At 36.6% G+C, this 15,070-nt stretch overlaps 1 protein-coding gene across 1 annotated transcript in view; it reads right to left on the bottom strand.

The window, feature by feature from the left end:
• Positions 1 to 15,070, bottom strand: part of FOXP2 (forkhead box P2) — a 704,673-nt gene that overhangs the window by 40,574 nt on the left and 649,029 nt on the right. Inside the window, exons 11-13 of the mRNA XM_059711598.1 lie at positions 12,771 to 12,875; positions 5,746 to 5,833; positions 4,024 to 4,107 (exon numbers count right to left, since the gene is read on the bottom strand). Coding sequence (XP_059567581.1) covers positions 4,024 to 4,107; positions 5,746 to 5,833; positions 12,771 to 12,875 — 277 coding nt within the window. The remainder of the gene's footprint in view (positions 1 to 4,023; positions 4,108 to 5,745; positions 5,834 to 12,770; positions 12,876 to 15,070) is intronic.

The raw sequence follows: 15,070 nt of genomic DNA, 5'->3' as shown, positions 1-15,070 counted from the left end.
AGTGGATTCACTTCTACAGCTGTGTTGCCACTAATAAGCTGCAAAATGAAGCAGCCAATCTCAACTAATTACAGGATGAAATTGTATCATAAGAACTCTAATTAGAGGATGCTGTTAGAGGTTATCTAATAATCTCTGGCAATGTTACTTAGGACTAACTCCTTCTTGTCCTGCCAGACTTCAGGGAAAGTACGTTTTCTTAAATAAAAGCCAGTTGCCGATTACCGGCTGCCCCTGTTGCTAAACAGGCCTACCCCCCAGTGAAGCAACAGCAGCAGCAATAATGAAGGATGCCATGTTTTCAGCCAATCGGATTCAAAATAAGTTGCTATTCTGTTGCTGCCCGGATTTTTTCCCCCCTCTATAGTCCCAAATCTCAGCTGAGAGGCTCCAGTCAGCTGGAAAATTTTACACTGACCTTTAGTCTCCTTGCTAATTTGGTGGAATGGTAATGACATTACTACATATTCAAACAAAATTGTCTTAATTGCAAATTAGCCGGAGGAGGCTGAAAATTTTCAAATTAAATCTGATTGGAGATGGAGAGAGGGAAATGGAATTTCCTCACTAACAATCATTTGTGGCATGTGTTAACAAATATAATGAAATGTCAAGTTTGCCAATTCCTCTGGAAGTATCATTTTCAATTTATGATTACAGTGTCACTTAAGGCTGATGTACCCTGGAAAGTGGGTGTCAGGGTAGAAAAAAGGAAAAAGGTGAGAATGTATGCGAGCTGTTTAACAGTGTGCCCTTCATCACTCCCCTCAGAAAAGCCCTCTCCTTCATATCAAAAACCCCATATCATCTCTGTCATATTTACTACACACCTTTGTCATAAATAGCATCCAATTAGCAAAAAATTTTACGTAGGGCAGCGCATAAAAAGATTCCTGCCATATAGTCAAATGATATTCATAAGAGGTAATCTACTGACCTTTCATTTTATGCAGTAATCTATGCAACCAAGCAAGGAAACTAGTTGTAATTGTTCTGCTCCTGCTTAGTGGCTAAATAGAGAATATTCAGCTTGTATATGTAATTTAGTAACACCTGCCTTTTCAAATCCCAAATACGCTTCTTAAGATAAACCTTTTTTTAATGGGGAGAAAATGATGTGTACAGCATTGATTGATCTTTCTTTGTGGATTTGTTTTACACATTTAGTCAGTAGAGAGATTTGTTAGGGAAACAAAAATTAACATATGCCAGCTAATTGTTCTTCTTTCTTGGGCCGCAGCCAGAAGAAGCACATTAGCTAATAATAACGACTGGCACCCTGAGGCATCCCCAAGTGCATCTGTTCCCAATAAACCACAAACTGTTATTCTGTTCGCACTCTAAGCCAGCAGACTGGGCTGGGAATTCTTTGTGACACACATAAACAAAAGCTGAGATAATGCTACTAAATGCTGCATTTAATACATTGACTACGTATTCAAACAAAATCGTCTTAATCGCAAAAAAGCCACTGGTGTAAGCTTCCTCAGGACGGACAGAAATGCCTCTAGTTTGAGAAGCGCAGGAAGATGCACAGGCATCTACGCGTGTGACGCTGCAAATGATATTTTATGTTTTTCAAATCAACACCAGGATGTCTAATTAGTTGTGATTGAGGTCTTCTCGTCAGCATTGCGTCAGCGTACGGCAAAATTACAGAAAGAAGACAGCAAAGCAAAGCTCTTCTCCATACTTAGCCAACTCAGAGAACGGTTACATAGTCACTTTCAGAAATCATAAACCGGGATAAAATGTCATCTTCCGAGGCCAGAAAAAAAAAATGCCAACATTGCAAATCACGGGAAGATCTACCTTGATGAATACTTGACAGGACACTGAACGTTTTGTGGACGTGGTCAAAGTTATAAAAACAGGAGACACACATCTTTTTCTATGCAAACTACTCATGTTTACACTGTTATGGTAGCTTATCCCGCCATCCTGCCGTAATAAGCGTACCGTGTTTGGAAGTGCGCAATCACAAACTGATAAAATGGAATTTATTACTAACGAAAAGGAAGCATGTGAAAGCCAGGATCAGCACTTAGCCACATCAGCTCATCAGAATATAGTCAAGGTTGGGTGAAACTCATTATTCAGGACTCGCAGCCTTGATAACTTTGATTTTCATCCATCCATAGCATGGCCAAAAGGTACCATTTAATGAAGTACCATTCAGAGAGTAAATGGGGTCATATAATAGACAGTGCGGTTGCACCTTGTGTTCATGTACTGATAGCTGTTAAGGGTGCAGTGATGAACCAACAGAGCTCATTTCTCTTTGGTAATAAATTCTTGCTATTAATATTTATCAAATGTGTGGGCCGTCTCAACTGAGCCACAGCACATGAGACCATAAATATCTACTATTATATCAATTTGGAAGCTTCTTTTGTACAGTGTATAAACTTTAGGGTATTTTTAAGGGTGTGTGTATTGACCACTCGTCTTTGAAACCAATTCGAGGCCAGTAGTGCAGTTGCTCACGTCAGATATTGCCAGTTCCAAAGGGAACTTTAAACTGTGATTTCATTTTAAATCGCTCATCTAAGATTCTATATTAATTGCCCACCATCAAACGCAATTAGCAATTCTTTCATGTGTGGTTTATGTAATGTAATACTTCAATTACATTATTCATTCAGGTTCTGTTGTGGATTATAGGCTGAAAATTCTTTATTAGTGTAGATGTAACCATGCTGCTAGAGTTTTTAAAAATTTACTGATTGAATAATTAATTGGAAAAGAACAAGCTGCAGATTCCTGATGGATTTATGAGACAATTATTCTGTTTTGTGATTATCTACATTATACTATAGAAGCAATGGGGGGGGGGGAACCTTATGGAAAAAAATTCATAAATAAAGGGTCAAAAATATCTTCAAAAGTTTATTTTTTTAATTAAAAACTTAGCCATTATACGGTTTAAAAAGTAATATGTCAGATTCAAATGATACATTTCTCCTTTCTTTCTATTAAAATGTGTTTGCAGTACCCTACACTTAAATGTAGTACAAAGAAAAAAACCTCTAATATCTTAGCAGAGTTTAAGGAAACAGGTTCTTTATGCAAAAAAGTAAATTTTGAATAATATTAATCAATGAGTGATGTCAGAGATACTAGGAGAAAACTCATACAATGTAGTCTGTCTTTTATCTTTCCTTCTACTACAAAACCAAATGATCTTTTTTTTTTCCCTTGAAGAAATGGAGGGAGAGTCAAAGCTGGTATTCACTAGCCATCAGGCTATACAGGAGGCTTACTAAAGCATAGCCCCCAAACTTCCACTAAACCAGTTACCCAGCTGATACTCCAAGTTTCTGAGCAAACATTTGCAGAGTGAGGTAAAGTATGTTCTTTCCAACAGTCTGTGTACCTGACAACATTATCAGGTGGGGCTTCAATTTTATATATTTTTGAGGGAAACAGCAGTTATTATGTTCTATAATCAGCCATTTTCCTTTGTCATAAGCTGTCTAAATTAACAATATGTGTACTATCTAGTAAAACACATTAATATAACGTAACTGAAATAACAACCAAAGAAATGGGAGGAAATTGACTATGAGAAGACTATGACATTTTTGAGAAAATATTTGATTAAAAAAATCTATTTGTATGTATGTTATGATTGATCTAAGTCCTCGTCGGCATGCCGCACACCTTTCTATTTGTGATTTGGACTGTTCCTGCTTTTCAGGCTGCTCAAAGTGGGTTTCCTGTTAATATCTGTAAGCCTATCTCACAAAGATATTCTCTTGCTTCAGCCGCAAGGCAGTGATTTGTGCACTGATAGGCGTACTTTGTTTAGCGTCACCCATGGTGCAGATTGGATAGATTTTGTAAAAGATAGCATTACTTTAAAAGAAACATACAATTTGACAAGCGATTGCATTTTCCTTTCATTTTATTGCCATATTTTTCATCACACTCATTGTTTTCTAGCTGTCACTAAATTGTTCATTTTCTTACTCTGTTACATCAGTAGAGCTATTTACTGTTTATAAAGCAATATGCACTTACAGGTTTGGGAGATGGTTTGGGTTCTGAGGGTCGCATGTGCAAGTGGGTCATCATCGCTTGAAGACGTTCTCGTTCTTTAGAAAGCTGTTAAGAACGAGTGAGATCAGAAGCATTTTAGAAATGACTGATACAGCTATTTTATTGCTGTGATACATCTTATCATTGAGCTTGTCTCAGAGTAATGATTCCTGCATACAAAAGTCTGTGTCCGTAGGAACTTATCTGGGAGGAAGCACAACTTTAGCTAGGAAGGGGGGAAGAAAACATGGATAGCTTTCCTTATGTTAAAAGGTCAGAGAAAACAAATAACACTTCATCTTTTTGTCAATAAGAGAATTGAGGTCACAGTTGTCTTGACAGTAACAAGTTACTAAAACCATAAATTAGAAGACCCATGGTGTTTCTTTAAAGTCCTGTGGACACTGTTAGCGATGGACTAGTGCCAACAGCTGTGAAGGGGTGAAGGGTTCTCAAAGCAAAGTGCCTGCCAGGGTTGTCTCCACACTTCATGCATTCCCACTGAGGTCCAGTTAGTGCCCCCTCCAATCTGCCATCATCAATCTAATTCAATGGAGTGACAGAGACCAGGCAGTGTGAAACGCTGAACTCTGCCACGGAGTCGGCTTCTATACTTGCACTGGGTCTCATTACAAGTGACGGACCTTACTTTTCCATCAGTCAGACACAGCAGAAAAGAAAAAAAGAAAAAGACATAATTGGTCACACTGCAGACTGTGTCTTCATCAGCTAAACTTTTATGTTTCTCTCCACCTTTTATAGGTGGTAAACAGGTTTACAGAAAGTTTTTTTAAAAAACGACATCACTAATTAAGCTTGTGATGTGTCCTTGATTATTTTACAAGTCAAAATAAACATTTTTAACAGCTCTCTGGGGAAAAGCTACAACATGATGGGTTTAAAGCACATCAAGATGTAGTAAAGTGTGAAGAAAAAAATAAATTGTATCTTTAATTCAATAACACAAAGTATGGGTCTGATTGAGGGGGAAAAAACATCTTTAAGTTGAAACACTGGAAGAAGCCTTAAAGGGTAGGGCAAGCGTAGTAAGAATGATACAGAATGATACAGAATGCTTCTGACCTGTTTTATGAGTTCTATTTATTTTTGTCTAAATGCTGTTTCAATAGTAACTAAAATGTTTTAACTTAAATTAGCAGTACTTGATATAATACATTACTATCTGTGATATTATAAATTATTTGCAGTCATAACTCCAGTACAGACAAGTCTTAAAATTTTTTTGCAAGTTCTTTAATTAAAAAGACACCAAAGATAGAAAAGGAAAAGGTTCTTCTCAGAGTAATATGCTACAGGCATGATGCTATAAAGATTTTTGTTATATGATACAATCTAATGGGGATAAAAATCATGATTAGTTCATGTAAAAACTGTCTCCGCAATAAAATCATATCCAATTGGGGGAGGGGGTGGTATAACCACAATGGGGGAAAACTGAGATTGGGCTCTTTTTGGATATTCAAATATAGATTATGTAATCTAAAGGTTATATGTCTATGTGATATGTACATTAAGCCATATTCTTCCATCCCGAGTTATCAATTGCTGCATTCACTATAAACAATCTAAAATTCCATGTATTTCTATTAGGCATTGTGTTAAAAGACTCAGAATGTGCCCAATACCCAATGTAACCCACCAGAAATATGAGAGCGGAGTCCATGAAGTTAGCATTTGACAAACCTGTATTTCTAACTGTTGGACCACCTGCATTTGCACTCGGCATTGGGCAGTGCTCCGGTCATCCAACGCGTGTTCATTGTTAAGGTGCCTAAACAAACACAAGACACAAAACAGAAAAGTTAACCAATGTGTGTCTCAGTAGTAGATGCTCCACTTTGAACGCACTACCCTGAAGTCATAGTTCCCTGCACAGTAGGGCAAAAGGAGCACCTTGAAACTATACCAACAAAAGTTTCTTGAAATGAATAATGAAGAAAATAGATAGATACATATGCAACACATTAAAAGAAAATTTGAAATGGTGTTTCTGAGAAAGAACAACTTTATAAATAAGTGGGTTTATTTGTTAGTTGATCTAGGTTCAGCAATTGGAAACCTTTGTTCTATTCCGCCCCTTCCCTTGAAAAATTAAATCCATTCGTTTTAATACATCCTCACTCATCATAACAACAAACTTCCATGTATCTTGTCACAATTGTCACTCCTGCTTGAAGGGAAACTGTGGACTAAAAGAGTGAAGTGCATCAGGTCAGGTCTGAGGTGTGGGGTTAGACTGCAGGATGGCACCTCCACTATCCCTCTCTGCCCTCAGCTCAGCTCTGCTCAGTTCTCCTGTGAACCTAATTGTAACGCAACTAAAATTCACTCACTCTTGCTGGAAAGGAGGCATGAAATGTTAAACTGGAGGTGAGCTTATGATGTAAAGTGTCACTAATTCCTAATTAACGAGACCTTTAAAAAAGTCGTTTTTCAGTGTTTTCACCAAAATTTTAATGGACAATGAGATCGTGTTCTACAATGGTCATTGTAATCTTAACTTTAATATTGTTGTATTTTTCTTATGGTTTTTTTCCCCCACTATGAACTCTTGGAGAATATGCAAATATTTATTCCACAATCAGTCTAAACGAGGAATATTTTTTTAAAAAATGCTGTAGCTATACACAAAGAATAGAATGTAAATGGAACATGATAAATAGAATACACAGTTTCATAAGAAAAGATATATGCTGTAGAACATGTTTGTTTCTGCATAAAATCACTTTTAGAGAGGTTTTTTTTTTTTAACACTTGTGTACATCTTAGTGATAATTATCCTATACTTAAAGAACTAAAAAAAATGTATAAAATGTTTGCATTATATATCTGGGTCTTAGAAACCTATTCAATTTATCTATACAGCTCTTATTAGAATAGAGACTATAGACGACAATAATAGTCAATGAGGTTTTGTCTTGATTGAATTTTTCAGTGGGACACAAAAGAACCTTGTCATTAAAATAGTCCTTTATTCTCCTGTATGAAGGCGAAAGGTTTTTAAAGTGTTGTGATGTTCGGTAATGAGCCTCTATCTAAATTATCATTGGTGACAAACTCACAAAGCACTTTTCGAGGACACATAGTTATGAAATGCCAGAGCTGCCACTTTCTCTCCTGTAATTATAGGCTAGCTTGCAGCCCTTCGATGATCATTTATAGAACAGCCTCCAGTGGATTACTGAGAACTTGAAAAACACATACATACCTCTGCCACATCTCCCTTCTCCTTTCGTTGCTATTGTTTACCAGTGATATGTAAAATAATAGTGCCTATTCATCCTCCCTACTTAATTATGCCAATCAAAGTACAGAAATAGTGCTGGGTATAAATACAATGTACTAAGACTAACTCAATAGGCTGAATATTAATATTAAATTAGGAATGTATGTGTTTGTGACTCTTTTGTGCCCGAATTATTCTCTTTTATGCTTTTATAACTATCTCAGGTACTACATATTGCTGTTCAAAAATTCTCTATGATTTATAAATCAAGAATGAGATAATACTGAAAAATGAGAGGATTGGTGGATTTTTCTCAGTCAGTGCCTAATTGCTGTTTCAAAATGCATATGCAAAGGGACATTTCATTAATCATTTAATCATGTCCCTTGCAGGAAGTTGGAACTAATGTTGCAAATACCCTTTTCATATGAATGCTCCATAATACTATCTTATGCATTTGATATATTGCCTATGTCATAAATTATAGCTGCTTCAAAATGACCAAGTGGGGTTGTTATCCCCGAAGATGCTTGTTACAAAACCTTTATTAAGTTTCTTTTTTTTTTTTTTTTTTTACTTATCAGTAGTTCTATTTCACAGCTTCATACTAGCCAACAATAATACGGTTTCTGATGGCAAAGGTCTGTAAATTACACATGCAATCACTAACACCATTTCACAGGCCTGTTCTACTTCTACTGGTCTGCTAACAAGACGATTACACACAAATTACTGAATATCTATGAAATATTTAAATGCATTCTACTCTACTATGCATTAATAAGAGCAAAGCAAGCTCTGGAATTCTGGTTAGCTCCAGTCCCTAATGTCCCCCTAATGAGCTTCTTACCGAGACTGCAGTTCAAACACAGAGGTGAAGAAAAAATGCAAAGGGTGCATTCAGAAAGGCAGCACTGAACAAACATTGTGTGAGCCAGCTCTAATTTATAGGTCACTTTATAGGTATATTGATTTTTGTTTTCAAAATGGAATAAACGATGTGGTCTACTGGCGTTCTTTCAAAACTGCATTGGGTCTGTGTGCTAGGTAGGTAGTGGGGACTGAAAGGAATTTAAGTAGGCCGTCAAATTCTTTCTAAAAACAGTGAGGCAAGCACTTCAGAAAGATGAGAAGGAGAAAAGAGCCCGTCCAACATATTTCACGCACAATTCTCTTTAACGAAGCTTTTCAGGTTATAAACGCAGGTGGTAACTTCGGTTATACACACAGCAGATTAGCAATTCAATTTTCAACTCTCGATTTTTCAAATTCATTTAAAGTTATAGTATTCGGTAAGCTAAAAAGAGATCAGATTTAATCCAACCATGTTAGACTTTTTCTGTACAAAATGTTTCACTTGCAAATCGCTGTGTTTGATTTATTTTGCATCAAGCTTTTTATGTTTAAACACTGACAGGAGTTTAAATACAAAATGTTAGCTGTCACTATTCATTTAGCTGATTATGTGAGATGCCTTAGTTTTGAGAGATGGGGGCACTGTCACCAAAAGAAACAACATTCTGACAAGTTCAAAGCATGCTTTCTTGAGGTCATAATTTTGTAGCCATGCTGCCTAGTCAAAGACAAAGAAATAGACAATACACACTAAGCAAAAGCACAATTTCTAGTCAGCTACCAGAAAAAAAAGACAACATATTTTCCATTAAATAAACTATTCCCACTATGTTTTCTATTGTTCTTTATACAGTGTCAAGACTTAAAAATTTAGTCTTTGTAAATAAACCTGATTCATTTATTATCAACTAATTACTCTTTAACAGATTGATATTTTTATGGCACTAACCAGTCTGCCCTTCTTCAAAAGGAGTCTATCCATCTTCGTATCTCGGAACATGTATTGTTTGCTGGCACCTAGGCGTGCAAGTTCAGGAGCACTTGTCTGCTAACTGGAATGCGATATTGCAAACCTTTTGGATTAAGATCTAAAAGTCAGTGCATCCACATTCCAACTGACTTAGGTCCAGTGGAATGATAAATTTGCAGGCTAACTACACAAGTTTTGTCAGTTGTTATTACACTGTGACATTTATAAGACAGTAATGAAGAACTAATATTAAATGGTTTTAGTGATCTGGTAAAGTCTTCAATTATTGCTCAGAAAAATGATAAGCTTCTGTCAACACCTACTTTACAGAAAAATTCAAAATTTTTTCTAAATACCTTTTTAGCCTGAATTTTCTTCTTCATTTCTTATTTTTTGCTTTTATTTGGCTATTACAAATAAAAGTTTCTAATTTAATCTTAAGGTTTTTTATGCAATAGAAAATAATGTTTCAATTGAATACTTAATATTAAATATTAAAATCATGTATGTACATATATATGTATATATATATATGTACACACATATCTATATATGCAACTCTCTTCTGGTGACTTTTTATTTGATCCTGGGTAAAAGCAGTGAGAGATTCTACCAACTTGGGAAAGTAATGTAAGAAAGGGAATTTGGGATTCAATATAATTTATTTTATTATTTGTTACTTAACATATGTAGGCTAAGTAGTAATAATGGATAGTTTACTTGATTTCAAACTAATGAATAAGTTGTCTGATACCAAAGTAAAGTTCAAGCTATATAGTTTATTTCTAGTGCATTTTAGAAATAAAAATACCACAATATTTTCTAAAAAAACAAACAAAAAAAAACTTTTGTAAAAACACTGGCTATAAAATACTCAGAGAATGGATAAATAAGAAAATGGAGAGCTAAAAACCTTTTATCCTTTCATAGCTTTTTGACTTGTTTGACTTTTTTGTCCAAGAGTCTCAATTCTCTCCATGATTACAAAAGAAAAGCAAAATCTTCATTTCAAAAAAATCTTTATTAGTGGTGATGCCTTCTTCATTTCATTTTCTACAAAGTCACTAAATAAACTGAAATTAATTTAATAAAAGTATTATTTTATTTCTCTTAAAATTTCACACATATTTTAAGAAAAAGACAACATCAGTATGGAAATACGTCTTATTAATATTTCATTTCAGTACAGTACACTGGCATTAGCTCTATTAGCAGAAATTATCACAGATCTGTGGTTTAGGGAATTTAAAGCATATCATAAAAAAATGAACTAACAGAAAGGCCTGAAAGTCTGCTGTCATTTGTCCTGTCATCCCTATAAATTTAATGGGTCGGAAAAATGGTCAGTCTTTGGAACCAAAGTTGATATTTAATTGAAAGAAAATGCTTTCCTACTTGTAATTCTTCAGTCTAAAAAATACTAGCATGATTATAATAAAGAAACATGAAAGGTAAAATGAGGATTTCTATTCATCTTCTTGTTAGTAATAAAATATATATAAGTTTTTAAGATAAATAAAAATGTTCCTTTTCATGTGCTATAAAGAAAATCATCCTGAAGAAAATATATGGTATTTTCTTAAAGATTTATTTTAAGTTTTGTCATATAGAATAACTTGAAGCAATAAAATGTATGGTGACTGGGCTGATTCTATGGTTTAAATTATCATATTGAAGAAATAGCATGAGTCCTGTAACTAATTTTAATGATAAGAAATAATATTGATAAGGACTTATATACCCAAATGAAGAAATTAGTTCTTAAAAAAAATTAATATTCCTATAGTCTTTGTTTTAGCAAATGTTATTTTTTCAAAACAGGAAAACTTTAGCAAAGTTATCTAACGTTTTAAACGCTCTCTGCTTAGAACACTCAAATCAGTTTCATACCCAACACAATGACAGCTCACAACTATCCTATATAATAAAAGGCTAATATGCAAATCAACTGAATGGCAGAACGACCAGTTGCTATGACACGCACTGACCACCAGGGGGCAGATGCTCAGGAGTGCCACTCAGCCAGAAGCTGGGCTCATGGCTGGCGAGCTCAGCGGCGGTGGCGAGAGCCTCTCCCGCCTCCACGGCAGTGCTAAGGATGTCTGACTGCCAGCTTAGGCCTGCTCCCTGCAGAGAGTGGGCCTAAGCCGTCAGTCGGACATCTCCGGAGGGCTCCCGGCCTGCGAGAGGGTGCAGGCCAGGCTGAGGAACCCCCTTAGTGCATGAATTTTGTGCACCAGGCCTCTAGTTTTGATATAATAGGAGTGCAAATATTCATTTCAGGACGTTTAAAAAAGTCATAGCAGTATAGGAAGCATATTTCCTTTCAAGTGGTCAGTAATAAAAAAAAATGTTTTAAAAAATCCTTGTAGAAGTTATAAAGTTATTCTGATATCAAGTATGTGTGCCTTGTTGTTAAGATGCCTTTTCTCTATACCCTGTAGTCTACCATTTGTAAACACATCTTTCTGATGTTTCTGCCAACATCCTGGCAAAATAGCAGTGCAATTTCAAATGAGCTAATTAACTTAATTGTTGATGAAGCATGAAACAGTTCATTCACCCTGTTAGCTGCTCCATGACAACATAAGAGTCTCAGCCTGTGAAGTTACTCATCTCCATAAATCTATCTGCAGCTCTGTTTAGAACTCATACACTGGAATTGTGCATGGAAAATGGTCATGAAAAATGCATATTCTCATTTGAAAAAGAACCTTTTAAAAAGTAAATAATAAATTGTCACTGTATGAAAAAAGTAAAGATATTTCAAATTTTAATTTTAAGCTAGAGAAGCCATACAAACCATCATACATACATACAACTATGTATGTTTCTTTATGATGTTGGGGACAACAAGTGTCAATTTTAGATCCTTTTAACTTTCAGGTTTTTATTTTTATATACATTTGTTAAATATACATCTTAGATATTATTATTTAAGTTAAGAAATACAAAGTTTGCAGTGAAAAAATAAACCTATAAAATATATATGTTTAAAGTACACATATATAATATGACTTCTCATACAGTTTTACTTGAAATTTTTATTAAAAACTGAAATTTTAGTGAACCCTGCAAGCAGATGTCCCAATTATTAATGATGCTGTTATAGTAGGCTAATATTTTTCATTTATTCAAAAACCTCTATTGGCCCTCGCTGGTTTTGCTCAGTGGATAGAGTGTCAACCTGTGGACTGAAGGGTCCTGGGTTCGATTCCAGTCAAGGTCACATACCTTGGTTGCAGGCTCCTCCCCAGCCCAGGCCCTGGTTTGGGTGTGTGCAGGAGGCAACCTAGCGATGTGTTTCTCTCACATCGATATTCCTCTCTGTCTTTCCCTCTCTCTTCCACTCTCTCTAAAAATCAATGGGAAAATATCCTTGGGTGAGGATTAAAAAGGAAAAAAAGCAAAAAAAAAAAAAAAGAAAAAAAAAAAAGAAAAAGAAAAAACAAACAAAAAACTTCTATTGAATGATTTGTAAATTTCCTCATGGAAAGGAAAGATGAACAGTTAAACTACTTCATCTGACTTTGCTGATCCACTTGTTGAAACAATGAAAACTTTGTTACCCTCATGATGGACCTTTGTTTATGTAAAACAATGTGCCTGTAACTCCCATTAACCCACTTTCACCCCTAAAAGAAGTTAAATACGTACTTTAAAAACTGTCCAAAATCTTCACAAATGCTTTCACAGCCTGGCCATTTGCAAACTCCATGGCCATAGAGAGTGTGAGAGGCTCCAGTCTCCTCATGTGATGAGCTGCAGCAAAGGAACAGGCATCAGATTCATCTCAAAAAGCCATAATCGTTGCAGACTGCTCGAGCCTGTCAGGTTACACCCAGTGACAAACAGGTCAAAACAGGTCAATTCAGCTCAGAGCACTCAGGAAAATTTAATCGTTCTACTGAATAGTTCAACTGCCAAGGCTAGATGATGTTCCAATTAGATGGGAAATAGAACCAAAGACAACTGTTAATAAAGGATGAAAAACCGAGAGGACTGCATAATATCATATGCTAATCCTGCCATATGACCTTAATGTAACATTTACCACTAAAGAAGTATATATATTTATTCATACGTGGTCAAGTGGGGAAAAAAACCACCTGTATTTTTAAGAGAATAATAAGATTTTTGAAATACTCTTTTTAAAGAAGAGCATTAGGACATTTAAATTGTTCAATATATACGTGTGAACCATATATATATGTCTACTAGTAACAGTTGATTTAAAAAATGCTACTTAGATATGTATTATATCAGATAGAGAGATCCTAGAGCAGTGGTTCTCAACATTCCTAATGCCGCGACCCATTAATACAGTTCCTTATGTTGTAGTGACCCCCAACCATAAAATTATTTTCGTTGCTACTTCATAACTGTAATTTTGCTACTGTTATGAATCGTAATGTAAATATCTGATATGCAGGATGTATTTTCATTGTTACAAATTGAACATAATTAAAACATAGTGATTAATCACAAAAACAATATGTAATTATATATGTGTTTTCCGATGGTCTTAGGTGACCCTTGTGAAAGGGTCGTTCGACCCCCAAAGGGGTCGCGACCCACAGGTTGAGAACCGCTGTCCTAGAGAAATCAACCACCTTCTGAAATATACAATCAACAAATTAATCTCAATTAAAATAAGTGTGAAAGCATTCTGAGGAATATCATTTTATATTAATGCAAGCTAACAAGAAAAAGTTTTCATGATACTCAAAAACATCGCCAAATGATAACATTCTATTTTAAACTTATTGTAATTAAATGTGTCTTTGAAAAAAATATATTTTTATAAAAAAACTAGAGGCCCAATGCACAAATTCATGCACCTTGAAAGGAACTATGGGCACAGAGGCGGGTCTTGGCCCATCCTCTGCACCCCACCTAGCCCCTCCCTCCACGTCCCCGGTCACCTGTCCATGGGTAGCCCTGCTCCCACCACCACCACTCCCACACACTGACAGTGCTGGCCCCACTCGCACCCATCGAAGGTGCGATTGGGGCCAGCACCAGCAGCGGGTGCAAGCAGGGCTGGTGCTGTCAGCGGGTGTGAGTGGCAGCTGCTGCCCCGATCGCCCTTCAGGACAGGGAGAGGTGGAGAAGCTCTGAGGAGCAATCAGGCTGGCAGCTGCCGCTTGCACCCACTGATGGCGCCAAGTGATTGGGACTGGCAGTGGGTGTGAGCAGCAGCTCTGGCACTGGCAGTGGGTGTAGGCAGGGCTGTCGCCGGAAGCAGGTGCGAGAGGTGGCTGCTGGCTCTGATCTCCACTCAGGAGCAGGGGGAGGTGGAGAAGCCCTGAAAGGCAATTGGGGCCAGCAGCCACTGCTTGTACCTGCTGACAGTACCAAGTGATTGGGGCCGGCACCAGGTGCCAGCAGTGGGTGTGAGCGGTGGCTCCAGTGCCAGCAGCAGGTGCAAGTGCTGGGCGGGACCATGGCCTGCAGGAGCAAAGAATTTTCAGTAACCACCAGAGGCACTCCCTGATGACAGCAACTGGTGCCCCGCCTTGGTCTGGAGCCCCCACTCACCTGCTCCACCTGCGGCCAGTACCCGCCATGTTCTGCACATGCCCCCTGGTGGTCAGTGCACATCATAGCAACTGGTTGTTCGGTTGTTCCACCGTTTGGTCTATTTGCATATTAGCCTTTTATTATATATGATGATACCTGTTGCAGCTAGGCAGATATTTGTATTCTATTAAACAACACTATCATTCTACTACACTTAAATTTGAAAACTATAGATCATATATGCCTCAGTCACTTTAAGAAAATCTTACTCTTACGTTTCACCTTTTAAAAAGATACTTTTCATGTTGAGAAATATTTTAGCTTACATATTTCAAGTAAATTACTTTAAAGGCCTTGAATAGGTATCCATATCCCTGAATAAATGGAACTAAATGGACAAAAGTGCATGGGTACTCCTCTTACAAAGGCAGTCT

This window comes from Myotis daubentonii, chromosome 10, assembly GCF_963259705.1.
Source record: "Myotis daubentonii chromosome 10, mMyoDau2.1, whole genome shotgun sequence".
Taxonomy (NCBI): domain Eukaryota; kingdom Metazoa; phylum Chordata; class Mammalia; order Chiroptera; family Vespertilionidae; genus Myotis; species Myotis daubentonii.
This window is presented reverse-complemented; position numbering and strand designations above follow the sequence as displayed.